Source organism: Haemorhous mexicanus, chromosome 1 (assembly GCF_027477595.1).
Source record: "Haemorhous mexicanus isolate bHaeMex1 chromosome 1, bHaeMex1.pri, whole genome shotgun sequence".
Taxonomy (NCBI): Eukaryota; Metazoa; Chordata; class Aves; order Passeriformes; family Fringillidae; genus Haemorhous; species Haemorhous mexicanus.
In genome coordinates, this window is record NC_082341.1 from 26,013,951 (window position 1) to 26,036,049 (window position 22,099).

Sequence of the window (22,099 nt, forward strand, 5' to 3'; positions counted from 1 at the left end):
CTTCAGATTTCACAGTGTGCTATTACAGATGAAACAACATTTGAAATCTAAGCAGGGTTCAGGCAGAGCCCTGAATCAGAGATAATGGTATATTTGCCATGTTTTTGGTTAGAACAGTACCTTTTTGTTTGTTGGGGTTTTTTTTAATCCTATCTAATTTGGTTTCATTATGTGAAAGAGAAAAATCAAACACAGCATCTTTTTAATCATTCAGAGCCTATGCAACATGCAACTTATGGCCTTAGCAACAGCTAAGACCTTATGAAGTCAAAGCAGATGGACTACATTATGCATGTGCCCAAGCATTTGAGGAAAGTATAAGAAGAATTCCTGGGCAGTGGCGACTACAGAAAAACTTGGTTCTCTTGTGTAAACAATGTTTTCCCCAACAGCTGTATTCCCCTTCCTGTTTATTCTTCACTCCTGCAGAATTCTCTCAGCTCAGTCACATCTGTATTTCATTTAGTTTTAAAAAATATTTCTTTAGCTATCCTCCTAGCCCTTTCAGATTATTAAGGCTGAGGGAATTTTCCAAATCTCATTTCTCTTTTCACAGCCTACTCTGGTCATATTTTTTACACTTCATTTAGGTTCTGAATTCACAAAATGATCCACATGGGTAACAATCTTTGCCCACATAGACCAGCTTACAGGGTTTGAGTTTTCATGTGAGCAATAGAAATTGTCTAGGCAACCATCTTTTCTTTCCCATTTTCAGAATAATATTTCAGATAATTGTGTTCAGCTCCTGTATTTTTTTTAATCCAATATTAAATTTAATATTTACACATTCCTATATTATTAGACATGAGAAAATTCCTGGAGTTTAATTTTTATCATAACATGTTTGAGAGAGTCTTTTTAATACTGGGATCAAAGCCAATTATTACATAAAAGTTAAGGCTATTGATTTAAATCACTGATTTTTTTTAGAAGATTTGTTCTACTCTGTTGAAACATTTTTTTATTGTTATTTAGGTGAACAGAAATGTTTAGGATGCTCCTGTCTGCCTGCCTTTTCTCAACATAAATACAAGTCTGAAAATGTACAAATAACCCAAATCTACCTTTTTTGATTTCAGCAAGGTTACATGAAACAAAGTTGTTAAAAAACTGTATTGTATCTGTAGTCTAGAAGACTAATTAGCAGACTAATTTTATTTTACTTCAATGCCATTTTTCAGAGTCTCACCTCAAACTCTTCTTTTGTAAAAATTACTGAACAGAAGATGAACCATTTCTCAAGGGTAAGCATTAATCTCTGGAAGCAACCATATTCTACAAGCAATACCTCTAAAGATGATGTAATCTGTTCCAAGAAGTCTGTTTCTATTTTTAAGAGGCATACTGTTATTATACTTTTAAAAGGGCATCTCCATCACACATTGCTACTTTGCTTTTAACTCAGTAACAATCATCTGTGATATTTAATATACATGAAATGGCTTCAGAAAATAATTGATTTTGTATCATTATGTACTCTGAGTCTTACAAATGGTACTTGAAATGGTAATTTAAAGTTGTAGGACTATATAATGCTTTTACTGTGAAGAATATTTCTCCTAAAGGTTACGTTTCCAAAAGAGCAACATCTTTCCTAACTGCCTAAAAATGCCTGGGCATTTTTTATGTGAGATATCTCGCAATGTTTTGGTTTGTCTGCTTAATGTTACTATGATATTGGAGAAGCTGGAAAGAGCATTATAGCAGAAACTCCTCAAAGAAAACATGCTCAGCACTTGAACTCCATCTGCTTTTACAAGGAGATGCAATAATCACAAAGCAACAACTACAATTTTGATTGAAGAGTGCTTTATGTGCTTTGTTTTTCACTACCCTAATTTCTCAGTAAATCACTAAATTTAGCATTTCCAACACCACATACATTTATATTTAAAAACCTGACTTCAAAACTCCTACTCTGACTGCTATTCCCTACCAGAATGAAACCAAACCTACTCTTGATGGCACAGGCATGCCACAAGAAGAGATATGTGTGGGTGTTGCTTATCATCGTATCGTAAGAGTGGGCTGTTATCTCTAGCTCTGCTATCACATTGCTACACTAAGATGTAGATCTCAGAGTGCAGTTTGACACCATCTCACTAATTTTAGAGGAGACACATATTCTCTACCTTTCAGAGAGTATTATTGCATCTCTTGGAAGTTCACCTATTCTTCTAGTAAGCAGCAGCAATCCAAATCACTGAAGAGAATAGATGGGAGGTTGTTTTGATTTTTTTAAAGAAAGATTTGGAACCAAGGCTAATAAAAATCATATCTATTAATGTGAGAGGCTTTAGTATCCCAGATTCCTAGCAGGTATTAAGAAAGCCACCATTGTTTTTTCCCATTGCAGCGCCACACTTCTCATATCCAGCATACAGTCTATTGAAGCAACTGAGATTTTTCTGACACCTCCAGAGCACAAACACCAACATGTGCTCTCTCACATGCAGGGGCCTATACTATTGTCACCTCAAGACAAAAGTGCTTAAAGTTTTTCAGATGGAGTTGGAATTTAATTGAAAAGTATCACCTAAAATCAAACAGAGACGACTACTGTCTAAAACTTTTTTTAGAGTTGTTTTTCTTAATTTTTAAAACCCAAGGTTGGTCAACAGTGACTACCCTAGCTGGATCTAAACATCCATCAATTATACTGCTACTTGTAACTATGACAACTTAGAGTCTTTATTTACACCATTGTGACTGCCATGGCCAAAGATATTTTTCTTCAAGATGCTGGTGTACTTTGCTGTTGGAAAACCGAAAGACTTTCCAGCTTAATATCATCTGCAGATACAAATAGCATTAGCATGTTTTCTCTTGGTTGGCTTTTAATAATTGAACTAGAACATGACCAACAAACAGCACCACAAAACTTCTAAGAGGGTCACCCTCAAACAAATTGTTAAATTAGATATAGAAAAATACTTGGAAAATATATTACAGATGTACAGATTTTGTCCTGGCAGGAAGAGAGTTTAGTTCATCTTTAAGTTGTTTTCCATCTTTAAATTCTATGATCCTCTGAAACTCTGTTTAGTGTTCCTCGGTCAATATTCTCAACTCTCAGCTCCTGAGAGCTCTTATTTTTCTAGTAAAGTTAAATTCACTTTTCCAGTAATCATTCATAAGGAACTGCAACAACACAGATTTGCAATTTGTTTTCCGTTAAAAGAACAATTTGACTAAAAATGCAAAAATATAAAAAACACTAACATGCAATGTTATTTATAAACCTGTGTTTTTACTTGCTCTTCAGTTTGCTAGCTTCTAAATGCTTACAGATTTCCTTTTCACTTTATTTTTACCAGAAACTGAAATTTAGTTCCCAAGGATGGCAACTGCCAAGTCTGTCCTTATGTCAGAGATCAGCTTCATATTTGGTTTTTCTCCTTTCCTAGGCTTTTTGCATTTCCTAAACTCTTCAAGAGTTTTCAAAAGTAACAGAGTATTAAAAAAAATTAAAACAATATTCCAGCACATTTCCACAGTGCCTTTGGGTTTGCTGGGCTGTTAGCAGCTGATGTTAATAGATAGAGGAGCAGCAGATGATGCTGTAACGTGGTACAGCACCTTTATCATCACACAGGCCAGAATGCCCTCGTGCCCTGCAGGGATACCAGGCAAGGGGACAGCAGGGGAATTGAGTTGTAGGTCCTGAGCCTTCCTGAGAGGCTGCAGCAGACGTATCTGAGCCATACTTGCCGAGACCTTTACAATTAATACATATAGGCAGTGAAGCCCTTATGACCTTTTAATCAATAGCTTTATTTATATCTTCATTATTTCCCATCTATCCACAGAAGTTTTAACTTTCAAGAAATAAAAGATGTTCAAGGAAAGCTTGCCCAGGTCAGCCACTCCATATATTGGTACATTTATAACAACAGCAGTTTAAGTTATTGTTATGTCATTTTGAGCTCTTCTTGTTCAACCTTCCTTCTTCCCACTTTACTTTTCTCTTGATAGATTTATCTTTAAAATTACATTTAAAGGCATTCACTTTGTTTCAAGCATATAAAGGACTATAACTAGAAAGAACTGGAGATAAAATGTATCCAAACAATTCAGCTTCTAGCTTGCAAGTTCTCAACATCTGCATGCAAACCAAGAGTTGGGTGGTAAGGTGCAGTGCAGCCTGTCTCATGGAGTCCAGCATAGCTACTGGGTATTTACAAAGATCCTCCAGCTTTGGGTTCAAGCCTCAGAATGAAGGGGAAGCAGGGGAGTTCAAGAATGATGGAAGTGAAAAACAAATATAGAAAGGATTAATCTGCTTTATTAATGTAGCATGATAAACAATCTAACATGCCACAGATGTAACTTTCTCATAGCTAGCTTTAAGGTCAGCAGGACAAGTTTTTCAGCTCTCACTTTTTATTTGTTAGGAAAGGCACTGAATGTACAGGTTTGATGAGACAGTCTGTATTGAACTGTACATGAAATAGCACAGCCAAGTAATATTAAACAGCACATGTGTCCTGAAGGCTGCATATGGAAGGCTGTGTCCTGGTCTCAGTTTATCCCTATACACTGTTGCACTCCTGCTCAGAAAATGCATGGAAATGCTTAACCTTTTCAGAGCTGGAAGAAGGACACCAGCACTTGGTCCATTTGGTATATATTTTTACAACGTCACAGCACAGTTCATGTTATAGTGCACAGTCTCCAGACTTATAGATAAAAGAGACGAGATTTAAAAACTTTAAAAACCTGATCAGTGTGGGGAATTTGGTAAAAGGATATTAGCTCATCAACATTCTTCTATGTATCAGAGCACTGTTTAGACGCTTTCAAGAACCAGTTCAAACTCTGAACTTGGGATGGAAGACCTCTGTAACCAGAACAGCACTGGACTGTTCATAAAAACTACTAATAGGAAAAAAAAATTAAAAAAAAGAAGTTACATAGCATTTAGAGAACTCTGCAGGGAAAAGTAAATACCTATTTCCTTAGTTTGACTCAAGTAGCTACAATTACATAGCTATCTCTAAACAATGTAAAAAGGCTGCTCTGCAGTGCTCTGAGACACTCTGAAAGGGGTAGTGTTGCTGGGTCTTGCATACTTAGACTGACGCCTTAAGAACAGCATTAGAAAATTCTTTCAAGTACCTCATTGTTTTGAAAGAGAGCTACAAAAATGTCAGTGTTTTAACTCAGATTTTATCAGCTCTGAAAATACTGACTCAACTATTGATCTTTTAGCCTGAGCTATTCTGAGGGAAGGTATGAAAACCCCATCTGGATTGATTTAGCTTTGGTCTCCGAAAACAAGTACCATATCTGTATACATAATGATACATTAAGGATTACATTATAAAAGGCTACATACTTAAAAAACAGTCCTTTAACTAAATGATATAAATACTGCTGATGTACTAGGTGCATTAAAGATCATTAAACCAGCACTGTTTACTAGAAATAAAAAAACCCCCCAAAACGGTTTACTTAAGCAATACTTTGGATTTTACAATCAGAAGTCTGAAGAAAACTTGCTTTCAAACGCTCTGACAGGATTAGCTTCACTAACTACTTGGTGGTGTATCACTCAATATGCAGCTCCAGCTCAAAATGCCTCTCTCTGGTATATTTAAGAACCAAAAATCTTACATGAGTAATTATAATATCTTTCTCAACACAAAAATAGCATGACTTCTTAAATTGTTACAGATCCAAAATAAGCCTTAAAACCTCAGCATTACACTGCCACACTATGGCACAATTAAGATCTGCAAGAAAATAGAAAAAAAGACAAAAAAAACCCCTCTAATTTTTTAGAACTACAAAATCCACCATTAATTTTTGTAAAGCACTAAAAAGAAACTTAGATCTTGCTACCTAGGAACATTATGCTTGTGGATTTTATTTCAGTATTTTTTTCCCCCCGATTAAAAATCCAGAAGTTTACTTTCTGCAAGTATTAAATCTTCAAAGACTAGTTTGATATGCCTGCTGCACAGATGGGAAATGTGGGAAAGTGGATACCAGGGGCAATTCTTTGCTTTGTTGGCTACAAAATGTAGAGCTTTTTGTTCCCTGCATCACAATGTGAACTGAAAGGTTTTCAGTCGACAGCCAGTTAGACAAGAGAAATGTTCAGAAGACTTTGAAGTTTGGTTTTTTTAACTATTTGAGGTCATGCTACAGAATTTTAGAATTTAGAATCTACTTTTATTTTTTTATCTCAGAATGTAATTTATTTCAGATGTAGAAATATTTAAAAATACCTAGTACTTCCACATTTTTGCTACTAAATTTTGTAAGAACTTTAAAAAAAAATCTTTTTTTTTGCTGACCTTGAAGCACAACAACTCAAGATGTCCGAAATGTCACATCTAGGTTTTCATCTACAGCAGCTCACTGCACAAACCATATGTTATTTTAATTACTTTGCCATTTATATAATTTATGCTTTCCACAGCACTTGTTTTGCAAGAAAGCTATAAATCAGTTTTCTACTACCAGTATTGCTTTATTCATTCTAACATTCCATTTTTAAGTGTTTTCCTAATAAATCAAACAATGTACATAAGCAATCAGCTGAGGCCAAGACCATACCAATTATTTTACCTGCAAGAACTTGCCATTACAAACATTTCCCACAGGGCATAATAAAATATATGTCTGGTGCCACAAGACTTACAGGAATACCCTGTACTGAAGCATTAAATAAAGATTAGATGACTAACTGGGGTACTATTTGTTCCATCCCTTTCTTAATTGCTATTGTCACCACTTTGGTTTACAAAAAATGGCACAGCTAGATGCATGCCAGTCCCTTCCTGTTAGGATGGTTTAGTCAAGCTTTTAAAATCCACAATTTATCTTCAAACACTTTCATTTACAGGCTGCTTAAGCCATCAATTAACAGGGTTTTCCTTTTATACATTACCTGTCTCTAAGACACATACATATATACATGTACACTTTAATACAGTTTCTGTTATTAGACCTCTGCTTTCAATTATGACACAATTTCTGTAAATTTTTTTACTGCCTTTGCTGAAAGCATGAGCCACTTGGTTTTACCTAAGATCCTAAGTCTTCTTGATAAGCAGCATCTATAAACAGCCAACTGTGAACATTATAGACTTTTAACAAACTTGGCTCTAGGGCCTCACTAGAAAATGGGAAGTCTCATGTGCATTCCTGAACTGTGACAGGATCAGCCTAAATAAACTCTATACTCTCACCTGGTAGCAAAATTGCTGCCTACCACCTAGGATTTGTGATTTTGCAAGTCTTTTGGGAGGGGAGGAGTTTAGGAAACTTGAGTGACACTGAATGAAGGCTATTTATGGAGAATGCCTCCTTAGCAGTTTTAGTGTTTAGCAGTTGCCAAGGAATCACACTGAACTGCATCAGGAACCTAAAAATAAATTCCAGATTTGCAACTCTCCCCCAAAATCCAAAAATAGTGAATTTTGAAAATGTTGGTCTTTAACTGCCCTAAAAATTTAGCAGGAGATAAATTAGGTAGAGCACTTCTGTTATTGTTTTTTAGTTGCAAAAATTAATATTCCCTTCCCCCTCTGACAGATGTGTCTTCCTCTATTAGTCACTCAGTATTCAAAGTATTCAAAATTAGACAACCTTCTTCAAAAAGATATATTATTTAAATTATAAAGATGTATGCTGAAGTTGAATATACTACTAATAAGCGCCTTTCCTTACAGCCCACAAAGAAGAGGTTAGGATAAATGGCATCCTTAGTGCTTCTTAATTATGCCCTCCTTGGAAGAATCAAAACCATGCTTCATTGTCATTCATTAGGCAATCCCTTCTAGGAAACTTCATACCTTCCTGAACTTTTCCATCTGCTTATAAAGATCTGGATCCAGCTCCTGAGACACATCTTTCATCCAGAGTAGAGCTCCTCTGTATTCAGTCCGATACTGCTCCATTCTGTTCACTGTCAGCCAGGTGTCTGAGATGGCCCTGTACCTGAAAGTCTCCACTTCTTGATACAATCTACTGAGAGGAGCACGGAGTGCTAATCTGGGGAAGGCAAGAAGGAAAGAGAGGAAGGAGAGGATCCTGTTAAACATGTTGTTCCACAAAGGATTAATACAACTCCTGACAGTTTACTAGCACTCAAAAAAACCATACACAGCCAACACAGTTCACTTAAGTGCCAGTGTACATTCAGATGATTCCACCACATGGTTGGAGGTACACATCAAACAGAGTAATTTTGAATAAATATTGTGTTTGCAACTCTTCTGTTCAAATAGCAACCTTTCAATTACACGTGTGAGTGGAAACCTCTTCTACTGTGCCTATGTATTTTAGTTTGAACACTTGTATGTTATTACCATTCCTCTTCACAAGTTTCATTTAGCAACTATAAAAATATATCCAAGGTAATTTATCACTGGAAAAGTATTAGAGATGTATCAGGAATGTCATGCTAAACATCACAAAAAGCACTTCCATTAGCCTTTCAGTCTTCAAATGTAAATGTAAATAAATAAGTCATCTGTCAGGCAGATCATTCATTATCTAAGTTTTCCTTTGTGGTTTTTTTTTTTAAGTAACTGTAACAATTTTTTTGAAGGACATTATCTTTTCTTTTGGAAGATTCAGACATTTATCTAAATGCTTCTTCACACAACCACACTTTGGAAAGGCAGTAGGGGACACTGTTGTCCTCCCTATGCCATCACTTCAGCTCGTAATGGGATCTCAACACCAGACAGGATTACTCCTTTTGCTTTGATTCCTCCTGCTGCTTCTGCTTTTCTCTTGGTTTCCAGCAGCACCTCACTGGAATGGGTTCAATCAGCTCCACAGAGATTAGTGGAGAGATAGTTTAATGTGCAAGGAAGTCCCTTGGCATAAGAGAATTTCTAATTTTGGCTCCAGTACCCCAAGATATGTTGTCCTGAACTCCAGCTACTGAGCTAGCTATGAGCATGAAAAATAAATAAAAGCAGTCCCAACTTCAACAAGAGCTCAAAAGAAGAGAGACAAATGTTTTTATTTTTAAGTGAATTTATTTGAAAAGATGCCTTAAAAATATACTGGGCAAGAGCTATAAAAATATGTGAATTTAATTCAACTTGGTTTTTTGCCATTATGTTTTTTCTCATTCCACAAATTCTTACCAAGACACCTAAATAAAGTTTAGCTTATGTAGATATGCACTGAGATTTCCATTAACAGTCACTCTTCATAAAGAAGCAAGTCATCAGCACTTTTGCTCAAAGGTGCCTTACAAGTGCCCTAAAGATCCCAGCCATGACTGCTATTGGAGGTCCTAATGACCAACCTCTAGCCCAAGATAATAAATATATGAAATTCTCAGTGCTCTGTATGCTATGCTTCATTTTGAGCCAAATAACTGCACTGTTAAGATAAAGCCAGAAAGTATCATAGTAGTTAAAAGCCCTCCAAAATCCTGTAAAACACAATGGAATAGAATTTTCCTTTGTGACTGATGGTGAATTTCATACTTTCATAGTCCTAATGCTGTGAAAAAGAGCATCACAATACTTACAATGACATCAGGTAACATTACTTTTAAACTTCTAGAGCAAACACCAGGTCAGTGTCACCTTAGGGACTCTGGTTAACAGCAGGTGTTAGTGTGCTTGTGTGTCTATCTGGATTCCTTACCTTTTACTTGCCCTTGCACAACCTACATGAGCTCTGTAGGGATTTAGGATCTCCTCTCAGGGCAACTTTACACTGAAGTTCAAGCAGAAGATGGCATTCAGACTCCTCCTTTTTCCTCCATCTAGCTGAGGTATGAGACTTGATGGCCCAGAAAAAAGTATTCCCTTACTCATTCCCTCCCTTGCAGGAACCAGACACCTCCACAGTGAGCTTGCTGCAGCACTTCTCTGCAGAGAGAGAACTGCTACCAAGCAGGATCTGACATCAGCTCCTTTACAACCCTACTGCTGAAGAGGCTATGGAGATGCCCCAGTACAGCCTTAGAGCTACTGAAGATCTGTGTAGCACAGCTACTGTGCCTTAGGCACAGGCAGGGGATCTGAAGATAGACATAGCACGTCTATGGACAAAAAGCAGCATCAGGCAAAACTCGAGAAGTCACTAATATTGCCAATACTACAGCAGATTTTGTCAATAATTTTCCTATCAATTGGTTTCTCAAACATTTCAAATGGCCAAATGAATTATAACATTGGTGAATCAACTACCATTATCACAAGTACTATGCAAATCAGACAGAAATGTTGACTCATACCTTTGCTGAGAAGAAAAGCAGAGGGCCTTTCCTGTAGCTTGCATCATTTTTCCTGCTCGTGTTTTATCCTGAGAACCCTGTGATCGAAGAAATTTCCCCAATTCATTTTCTTCCTGAGACAGAACTAACAAAAAATAAATGAGTTGTCAAATATGTTATTTAATTGGTTCCTAACAGCTTTAAAACTGGCCTACCATCAAACAGTTTAAGTCACTTTAGGTCTAAGCAGCAAAGCAAAAATAAAGAATTTCACAAAATTCCTGCATTTAGTAAACAGAAGACCTGATTCATTTGAAACATTTGCCCCGATATACTTAACAAGAATCACAAAATTCCATGAGCACAAAAAGACAACAGGAAAAATGTGCTATTTCTTAAAAAAAAAAAAAAAAAAAAAAAAAGGGTTGGTAATATTACATCTTGATTGCAGTTAACTTTCAGTGTTGGTGTTTCTGGGTTCTGTCTGGTTTGGTAGGTTGGTTTTTAGTTCTTTTTTACCACTTGGACTGCCTCAGCTTATAGCATACTTTTATTGAAACTAATTCCAAGTTGTACTAACCAAAACTCATCCACTTGCTTTTCTCTTACTCACCATTCTTCATGCTTGACTACAAAAAATTTCACATGACAAATCTAGTACTTCATTTTAAAGAACATTTACTTTCAAATTACTTGGCAAGATTACTTGACAACTTGAACATTCTGTAATTCAAACACTGTATTTCAACTACCTGAAACACATCTACCTCAAAGAAACCAATAATTTTTTAAACAGGAAGATGAAGTGATTTTACACTGAATTGTTGACTGCTTTTAAAGGACCATGGACCTCAGAGAACCTTACCAAAACATTTCATGATGCCCTCATCAGTTTGTCTTTTAAACTGGCTATCTCCTATACTACCAATGTCAATCAGCTATCAAGAGGGAAAATGGCCTAAAATAACGAAAGAAGATCTCCTGAAGTCCTCTTGCCATTTTCCAAAATGGCAACAGTCAACTCAAATCAGACTTGGCACTCTTTGCCAGAAGATGCACATCTGCATCTCATGCAAATCTTTCCATCAGATTTCACCTGCCAATTCTTTAACTTGATACACTACTATTCTGTATTTCAATTTTACCTCCTGATTCTGAAACATTATCTCTGACTTTCTTTGGATAAAGAAAAATGAAAGCCTTGAGGAAATGCAATTGGAAGATTTGCTGATTTCATAGCTGTCTCTCCTTCACGTCAGAAATCAAACAATATGGACTGCAGTGAACCTTTAGAGGACATATAACACAACTTGCTGTTTGAAACTTCCCAAATTAGGTCCCCCATCTCTCACGAATTACTGTCACTAATTACTGTATGGTTTTTACAATCAAGTCAGCATTATCAAATTCATCATAATAGCATAGATTACTTAATTATAAAACTAGTAATAAGACAAAAATTCTTCATCAGCAATCCTGATTAAAAAAAGCGCAAAACAAAACACTGAAACTGTTTAGAAAGGAGTTGTGATTCCTATACAAGACTTTTGAATTTAAACAAGTCAACAAAGTCATGGGGAAAAAAAATTAAAGAAAGCTTTCTTCAGTCATTATTACTACCACTACATTATATCAATATATAAAATGTCAGAACTGGGAAATCTTCAAACAAATAACGAAATCTGCATTCAGGTGTCTGCAAGGAACATTATCTTTATTTTTGAATAGGATGAAACTAGTAGTTCCCTGCTTTCATTTTTACCTTTTCACTTGTTCAATGATTCCATAATGCAGACCTTCTTATCATTTTAACTAACTGTGTTCGATCATACTTACAACAAATCCTTTTTTGATACAGTTCAATTGCTTTCAGCAACTCCATACATGTTCTCTGAATAGAATGGAACAGCTGATATTGAAACAAAATACACAAAAATTTGTTAAGTGTATGCAAGAATCACTGAGGTATAAAATACAAGAAAGACCTTAATTTTTTGTACAAATTATTAGGGAACATTCTTTTGTTCTTGAACAATGAGCATTATTTCTGGTATTTCCCTTATCAATTGTGCTCTTCTTTCAATTAAGTTTTTTACTGAAACTAAAGACTGACCAACCATAACTTTACAGAAGGAAGATAAAGAAAAAACTTTGGAAATAGGTCTACAACAAACAGTTGGTAGTTAACCACAGGACTTGTGCTGGGTGTGGTTTTTTTAGGTGATATCTTTATACAGATATGAAGATGTACAAATCTGTTTCTAAAAGCCTCATGGTAGAACAGAGTTATCAAAATATTTGTCAATCAATCATTCTCACATGTGGGAATATGCATACTGAATTTTTCATAGACACTGTGAAGTCTAGTGGAACAAACTTGCATATAGGTATGGCCAACACAGAAGGTTGTTGATTTAAACTGGAAGATTTATTGGCATATTGGAAACAAATTTCTAAAGCAGCAGCTTTCAAAGGAAGTAGAGGTACAAAAAAAAAGTCAGTCATGACTATATTTGGAGATTATTTCTAGGAAATAGAAAAATCACTACTCTCTCTGTCTGTCCATCTAAAACCTCCAGCCTGCAACTTAAATCTAAACTCTGCCATATGAGGCATTACAAAGCTAGAAAGCACTAACTGGCACAGTTAGTGCTTTCTTTCAAGGCTGCTTGACTACAAATTCACATAGGTCTTGTCTTTTCAACTGGAAGTATGACTTTCAGGTGAAAATTTGTTCAAAACATGCTTATCCCACTTGTGTGAAAACAAGTTTCCCTATTTCCAACCCCACTCGAGCAAACAAAACATCCTTCCTGGTGAGTCTGCAAAATAGCAGACATGGTAAAAACTCAGGTATGTATTTACAAAATATTGTTCCATACTTCCAGCTTGTTTGACATCAATACTCCTGATTTATAACTCATTGTGAAGACTCTGTAAGTAGAACCACCGGGTGGTAAGTTATTGCACTTCTTGTGTTTGCTGTACTACAGTCTCCTGTACTTCAGCTAAAACCTAAATAAACTGAGAATCCTAAGTCAATATTTTTTTAAAGAAACTACAAGAAAGCCAGTAAAGCAAAACATTTACCATGATGTAAGAAAACTACACAAACAAAACTTACATGGACATTAAGTGGTTTATTACACTTCCATAGTACACCCTCAACTTTTTTTCTTCGCCTCAAAGAAATTCTAGGTCTTCATTTTGTAAAACTTTAACCTATTTTTTTTCCTCAGTGGGGTTGAGGATACTGACAGTAGGACTGTATTTGTCACACAGCAGGATTCCTTCTCTTGTTTTTATTTTAAAGACTTTCAGAAGCTTCTTTTGACATGTCAGAACCCACTAATCTGCTCGAAACCTTCAGAGTAGAATGCATTGTGCACCTTGCTCCTGGGCATATTACATGTTTTTCTGGTATATGTGGTATTTTATACTTGTAAAAAAAAATGTCATTTGTACACTCAATAAAATACTTTTAGGAAAAAACCCAAACAAATCACCTTAAACTGACACAGGCAAAGGATAAGGATAATCTCCTGACTCCCCTGCTAACAAAAGGAGAAAAATCTGTCCCTAAAACCTGAAAACAAATGTGAAATATGCTCAGTTCCAAATAAAGTTAGAGGGACATAGGGTTTTGTGTTCCAAAATTCCCCTATATTCCCTGAATTTACATAGATACTTTTGTCAGAATCTGGAAGAGATATTACATGAAAATTATACAGGTGTATGTATGTTATTATATGCTATCTGCACACATACTGAAGGCATGGTGGAAATGAAAACACTAAAAATTAACAAATAGAGAACAGACATTATGTAAACATTACAAACCTCTAGTTTTGCATCCAGATCTGCATCTGAAGCAACAACATGCTCATCTTCCTTTTTTCCTGTAACTTTTATAAGGGTTTGTTTTGTTTTCCAGTATTTCTGTTGCATTTTATTGACCACAGATTTTTCTTGGCTTTGAGCATATTGATCATAAAATTCTCTTGGATAGTTGCTAGAATATTAACAAACAAAATTTAAAACTTCAATTGGATGCTTTAAAAATAAGTCTAATGCACTCAATTAATACATTTCCATTAAGAATATTGCATTTGCATGCCAACACATAAATTCTAACATGCAGTTCCTCATTATGCATTAATAACAAAACAACTAAATTACTGTATTTCCCATCCTACTCTGAAAAATAATACACTGATTTGAACTTGAATGCCTTAACCACACAGTACTGCCTAATAAACAGCTTCAAAGAATTCTTCCCAATACATTAGGAAATGATTTATAGCCCATGGAATTAACTTTTTATTTTGTATAATTAATCGGAGAGTTTCAAGTGAACTAGCAGAGTTGCTTAAGCAGGTAGCACTTTTCATGCCATTTCAGCACTGTTGGGATTTGACACAGCTCATTTTATGAATGGGATTAGACTACTTCTTGCCCTCCTTTTTTGTAATTGAATAAAAAAAGAATTAGAAGAACACTCATCTCTTTTGAGCATGCTATGTGAAAGACTGATATCTCACATCTCTCTTTATACAACTGACGACATGATGACTGTGGGTGTATAACAGGTAACTTCTTTCAAGGATTAGTTTTCACTGACAAATAATTCTGCTTTCCTGTAGCAGACCTAATAAAAAGTGCAATATATAAATTCCATATTCCACAATATTTAAGCCATACCCAGACAGCTTAATTGAAAATACAGCCTTACCATGAAATCTCAGTGTCTATCAGGAAGTGTTATTCCATTATCAATTTCTGCCAAAGTACATGCATTTTCCCCTATGTGCATATATAAAAAGCTGTGGTACTCTTTCAGCTTTTTAGAAGTACATGGTTGCTAAACACTGCTATATTGGCTACTTCACAAAACTTAAATAGGTTGAGTTTATTTTGAGAAGACACCTTATACCTAGAGTGACAAACTTGGTGAGATATTGACCCCTAGCTCTGTTCACAACACACAGATTGCTCAGAGATGCTATCCCAAGAGGTCCTCAGACCCAACATACACATCAAGTCATGTATAGAGACATGTGTCCCTGCCCATGGCAGGGGGGTTAGAAGCAGATAATCTGTGAGGTCCCTTCCAACCCAGTTCACTCAATCATCCTATGACCCTCTGATTATATGTATCTATACCTATATATTTGCTGTGAAGCAATACAGCCATTCTGAAAAAACAAGCCATTGGTACACACTCCCCAAAAGGGTACCACATCTACCCTACATAGGCACTAGTGACACAGTTTAATCTGAAAAGGAAATTTTTTTCACAGGGTTACATTACTTTAGTTACTTTAATCAGTGGGTTAGGTGACAGTACTTTAATTACCAAAAGGATGGAAAGAAATTAAACTAGAAGTGAGCAGAGATATAATTTTAAAAAGCACTTATACAGAGCACTTCATGGCTTCTTCACCAAACTTGAAAAGCAAAGATATTCACACATTTAATTCTACACAAATATTAGTTCCAAGAGTTTAATTTATTAATTAAAATTAAAATAAAGGTCTTTTGCTGCTACAGCTAAAAAAAAAATAAGTTTACAAAACATACCACCTGCTTTATTTGGAACTCTGTACAAACAAGCCATTACACATAATGATAACAGCCTATCAAGTTGGGTGAATATTATATTGACCTGATATATGCTGCACCTTTAAAATACAAAATTTACTGCCTTTAATGAATAAAAACACCCCTCCTGTATTATGAGAAAACATATTATGAGAGTTTAATAAAAATAGCATTACTTTAATAATAATTTAACATACCCATCAAACTTCTCAAGGTATTATAAAGGCCCTAGCTGCCTGGCTAACTGTGTACTTCTGCTACAGCAGTGAAAATAACTGAGATCTCATTTCATTTTTCAACTGAAGAAAACACCATAACTCATCTGATGTTAACCAGCTACTAATAGAAGGTCAGAAAAAGATTAGAAAAAGTGCTGGGATTAATACAGATTCCTGAATTATGAGACTGATAAACAAAGAACAAATCAACATACAAACACTATTAGCTTTTTAGAATAAAAAAAATTATCAAGATGCTTACTATTTATGACCTTCCATGATTCTTGTTTTCTTCAGACACCTATATAAGAAATGATCAGTTAATACAAGTATCTGTAATTTTTAGATAAAACACTAGAAATCCTATATCTTTTCCCTCAGAAAATTAATATGCAGCATCCTGTTTACCATATTACAAAAAAACCTCTTCAATCTGTGAGCCAAATGCCTTCCTTGTGTACCACAATTCTCAGGAAAACCCATTACAAATGGGTTTAAGTGCTGCCAATCCTTCTATGTTAGCAAGTTTTTCAAGCAAAAGCAAATTTACCAGGCATAAATTCAATGGCTTTTGATGAGGCATGCCAAAATTGTCCATGCTAGGCATCACCCTCAGTGAATTGTTTTTCCTACAAGTTTTAGCCACAACGAAATTCAATTACTTTTTACCTTTTTTTTTTTTGCCTATATCCCACTGACCTGTTTTTCTAAAACACTAGTTACATCATGTCTTGAGTCAGAAATGTGAAATTTAATGACCAGATGTTTTTTCTATGAGGGACACCACAGATCTTAAGGATAGAATACGATTTGTAGGCATTAGAACTTTAGATTTTAGGAGTTACTATCTCTAACTTGGATACTCAAGCTTTCCACTATACTTTGAGCTGGCCAGATGGCATGCAGGTAATTTCCCACCAGTACCTGAGCACGCTCCTTGCATGCCAAATTTAACAGCCAAGCCAGATACTCATAAACAACAAGCACCCGGCTTCTCCTCTGCTGCTTTCAGAGAGGACTGGCACACGGGTAACATGGGAATGGAGGCACTGCAGCAGGATCTGGATGAGACCAAAATAAAGCTAGTGAGGAGGGTGGTGCTGCTGGGGAATGGACTTCAGCAAGGAGAGGCACAGAATGAACACACCAACAGGCTCCACTAAGGTATGAAGCTGACTGACTTGAGAAAACAGTAATGGAAAAAGGAGCTAGGGAGGTAACAGCGCTGAAACTGAACTTTGGCACTAATCCAAGTAAGAAAGAAAAGAGGCTACAAAGGGGAGTCATCAGGCTGGAAACCCATCTAGCACAGTACTTCATACAGACAGTGCAGTTAGCACTGGAGAGGCAAAGGGACTGGAACAGATTGCAGGAACCCAATCAAGGCAATGCAAACAACCTGGATACTTCCTGCAAGCATAAAGCACATGCACTTCCATTTGGAGCTGAATGGAGCCAAATCTCAGATTTCTGAGCCTAACCTCTCTGCTGTCAGTACCTGTGAAACTTGCTGGCAAAGATCCAGGAGATACTGCAAGACTATATCAGAGCAGGAATTTTGCCTGAATTGCAATTTTTGTGAAATGTTCTTAAGCACTGCAGGAGAGACCATAAGAAAATTAGTAACTGTCTTCAGACCAGAGTTCAAATGTAAGGGTCAACAGATAAAAAGGAGGAAGAAAATATTTTCAGATTGTTGTTCATGTCACAGAACCACTGAATCAGACAAGATACAGAATGGACTGCTCTGCTGTTCTTTCTAGAGCCATAGGCACAGACACTACTAACTCTCTAATACCTTTATACTCTTGACTTCACTGTTTTCACACTGGTCCTCCTTAAGTCAGCTGTGGGGGTGTGTGAGTGACATAAGACCACAGGATTTAGCTTGTATACACAAGCTTGTCCATGACTCAGTTATTCAGCAGCACACTTGGTTTGACAGGAAGCAAAGAACAGCCTATCTAGGTGGACTAACATGTACATTATTTGGAACAAAGTACAAGCAACCAGTATAGGGAAAAGGTGTAAGGCACTGACCTTATTCACTGCACACGTCCACCTGCTTCTTCTGAAAACCACTGTCCCTACAAAAAATAAATAGAGTCATGGTGAAACAGAGCATGAGCTGTACTTGCAAATGACAACTTTCTTCCTCAACATCTGACCTCGCCTTTTCACTCTGAAATCTTCCTAGGTATACTCTTCCAGGCCCTACATAGCACCCTTATGCCTTGAAGATATTCTTTGTGGGAGTTTTTACATTCAAAATGGACAATATTTCCATAGTATGAAAAGGAGAGCACGTATTCTCTGTTCTGCTGTGTGATGGGATGGCATTTGAGGCTACAAGACCTGCTGGACTGGTATCCTATGGCCAATCAGGGTGGAAGAAAACAGAAATGGAGACTTCCAGGCTGCTGGAAATGGCTCCTGCCATGTGATATCACCCAAAACAGGCCAGGAGGGAAAAAGGTCCCAGAGTTCTAGATAGTACAGATAAAAAGCATGCCAGGGAGATTGCTGTAATTAAGCAGTAGCAACAAGCAGCAGTCCTGTGCCCATTTTATTTCCAGTATGGAGCTGACTTTTGGCCCTAAATGAGAATTCAGTTTGCAAGAACAGCTTAGTAAGTACTCGCATTGAAAAAACAGAAATGTAGTTGCTAAAAAGAAGTGAATTGTCTCTGCAGTAACTTAACAGGGCCCTAATCTATTTATATAATCTCTTACTTCATGTGTTGTTATTGTCTGTTCCAAGTCCAGGAACCAAAAAGGGTTAAGATACTGCTTCAGCTCTAAAAAAGGACACTATTAAAAGCATAGCTGAAAGCAGTGAGATTTTTTAAAAGAACTACTGAAATTTAAGTCTCGTCTCAAAAAGGGAGAGATACTAATAAGAGAAGACTGGAAACAGCCCAGGGAAGAATCCAAGAATTAAAAGGAACATTTAACAGCCATGTAAAGAAGAATCCCTACAGTCACAAAATGCTGCCCCTGAGGCTGCAGAGAGAGATCAAGAATGAGCGCATAACCTCTCATTATTTCAAGTTTTGAACCCTTATGCTTTTGAAGAACAAGACAAATGTCCCAGACAGAAGTAACAAGCCAGTTGGTCTTTGCCAAAATTGACTACCATAGAAGCACATGACACTAACTTGAATCTACCAATACTCTCTCCAAAAATTGCAGGCAAATTTAAAATTAACCAATGTTATCATACAGTTTTAGATATAAAAATAAGCTTTACTTGCCACAAGGGATGCTTTTTTTTGCTTGTTTTTCTTCTCAGTGTATTAAAACAAACAAACAAACAAACAAACAAAGATAAAAGTTTCAATAAACAGTATTATCCTGACAATGATTAACAAAAGGAAAAAAAAAAAAACACCTCCCTATGGGAAAGCATTTGTATTGGGAAGTTTCCATGATCTTAGACAATAAAGAGTTAAAGAGTTATACAACACTTGTGATCTTCACAACAGACTTTACCTTGACAAACAAAAGGGAGGGATACTCTAGATGAGGTGGTGGGCGTCAGAAGCAAGCATACCTGCTTCATTCACACCAGAGAAAGGAGTGTCACATTACAGACAATTGTACACAAATCCACATTTAGCACTGCACAGTGATGGATCTCAGGCTTCCTGAAGAAGTCCACTCATGGCTCCAGTAATTTTGTAAGTGTTTCTCAGTGTTTTGAGAGAGACTAATGCTACCTCAGTTTAAGCATTAAACCTGAGCTAGCTCTACTCATAACAAGTCTGCTTGGAACACAAGGAACCACAGAGCTGAAAGACTCATTCCCATACAGAACAAGGTGGGCTCACAAGCCCTGCCAAAACCTTGAAAATCCTTAGCACGTGTTTTTGAGGCACCAAGAAGCCTCAGCATCACTTTCCACAAACCATCCTCTTAGCAGACAGATGCCAGAGAAGACAGGCACAGCCTGGATACTGAAATATGTCAGAACTGTTTCTAGACTCCGCCAGGCTTCAGGTGTAATACAGCTGAATTCAGGCAGTGCTCTGCCACAGACAACAAGAAATGCTAAAACCAAGATGGTCCTGCGAACAGCCAACCATGGTAGAGTTTCTCTGGGTGGTACACTATTTGCCCACAAATTATTTCCACAGGAAGCCATAACAGCTGGAATGCACAGAGAACTTCATGCTATTTCTGCCATACTCATCATCCTACTAAGAAATTTTATTAGCTGTGACACTGAAATGAAACTTGATGGAGGACACTTGCCATTAATCAAGTGGCATTTCTGTTCCTATGGAGAATCCTCTGATTTACTATATTCTCCAAGACCACTTGCACAAACATGTAAATTTTTCTGTGCAAATAGGAAAATGTTTTCATGGTGTTTTGTGTGATTTGAATGCTAGGATTACCCTCCAGCTCATGCTCTGTACAAACTTGCTTCTCCTTTTTATCTTTAGTACATTTTGTTGCAGCATAAGTTGTTGGGTTTCCCAAGAGCTAAACAGTTTTATGAATAATCTTTAGATTCTACTCGTATAAGAAAAAGATGGTATGAGTGCCTTCTCTCCAACAGCTACATCGATATTAAGTCTGTATATCAATGCCATCCACATTACTTCTCTTTCTCAGGGAGCCTAAATGTAAGAAGTGTCACATGGCATGGTAAAGTTGAATTCTTAACACTCTCCTAGGTTATGAGGAAATCAGTTTAAAACCCAACCCAACAAACAAAATACCCCTAATTCAAGTATCCCTTCTTGTCTGAGCATTGTTACCTAGCCCTTAGACAGATCACATAGACAGACAGATCACATAGAAAAATATCAGCATGCAGAGGCATCAAACAGGAATCTCTCCAACTCTGAAGACTGTATGTAACACAAACTGTTGATCTAATAACAGCTTCCCAGAACACAGAGATGAGCTGAAATCCTTGCAAAAGCACTATAAATGTTGATGCACAGAGCAAATCTAACATCCATAGATGACCTAGCAGTGATGTAGGAAGGCAGTAGATTGAACAACAAATTCATTTGAGATTCATCCAGAAACAATAAAAGGGAACTGAATAAACAGCATAGCAAAATTCAGCAATCCTTACATCAGAGGCAATATGTTCATCAAAACACACAGAAGAGTCTGCACTTTCACTGACAGAACTGTCCTCTAAGTCTACTGCTCTTTCAAAGCAGAGAATATGTTCTGTGGCTCCTCAAACCCCAACAGATTCTCCACATCCTAAAATCCTTGCAACTGATAACTTTCAAATATGGCAGAATCATGCATTGCAGTTGACTTACTTACATCAACAGTTTTATTAAAATGAATAATCTTCCAAAAAACTTTTAATACAGTAATAGTACAGCGGTGCTAAGTAACAAAAAAAAAAAAAAGTTAAGACAGATAGTTTCATTTATGTAAAATACTTTGAAGGGAAGAAAATGTGCCTAGGTGAGGGAATCAACGCCATCTGTGCCTCCAACAGCTCTTGGCTGACAACCTATCTCCTCCACTCTGCTCCCTGGAAGCTGTGATCAAACTGAACCAAGTAAATGGTTCTGCAAAACAAGATGCAGTCTCACTGCAAGATGAAGACTAGACAGGGTACAGTTTTATCTTCTCTGGTCTATCTACAAACACAGAGACCAGGAGCTACAAATGGTGTTTGACTTTGCCTTTCCCAAGCAAAAGGGAATATAACAGCCTGCAGATCCAAACTATTCATGTTGTCAATGCAAGAAAAGAGTGAAAGCTGAAGTCTGGGTCTACCAGCATCAAGATTACACACAGACTTAGAAACATTCCTACTCTTAAAGACAAGAACAGCTACCACTCTAACTCAGCTAAAATGAATCTCGAGTTCAAGCTATATCTATGACAAACTACAAGATTTAATTTTTCCTCTAAAGCTCTTAATTCTCAGTATTGATGCTCTAATCCTGCAGAATCATCCATGCTTAGCTTTAAATCCAGGAGTCTTTTTGTTCTGTTAGACTACTCACTGATGCACTTGTTTATTTATTCAAAAAGTTAGCAAATTGGTCTGTAAGTGCTGCATTAGCAGTTCCTTCCACCCATTACAACTTTTT

At 36.6% G+C, this 22,099-nt stretch overlaps 1 protein-coding gene across 5 annotated transcripts in view; it reads right to left on the bottom strand.

Moving 5' to 3' along the window:
• The window catches only part of ICA1 (islet cell autoantigen 1), a 66,255-nt gene that overhangs the window by 38,489 nt on the left and 5,667 nt on the right, over window positions 1–22,099 (bottom strand). For 2 of the 5 annotated variants that reach the window (XM_059843720.1, XM_059843748.1), the window contains exons 2-7: window positions 18,061–18,107; window positions 16,283–16,321; window positions 14,042–14,213; window positions 12,038–12,110; window positions 10,223–10,346; window positions 7,809–8,007 (exon numbers count right to left, since the gene is read on the bottom strand). In XM_059843720.1, coding sequence (XP_059699703.1) covers window positions 7,809–8,007; window positions 10,223–10,346; window positions 12,038–12,110; window positions 14,042–14,213; window positions 16,283–16,299 — 585 coding nt within the window. In that variant the 5' untranslated portion in view covers window positions 16,300–16,321; window positions 18,061–18,107. Of the gene's footprint in view, window positions 1–7,808; window positions 8,008–10,222; window positions 10,347–12,037; window positions 12,111–14,041; window positions 14,214–16,282; window positions 16,322–16,944; window positions 17,082–17,518; window positions 17,617–18,060; window positions 18,108–22,099 lie in introns of all 5 variants that reach the window. The other 3 variants (XM_059843739.1, XM_059843729.1, XM_059843756.1) reach the window with 3 other exon arrangements.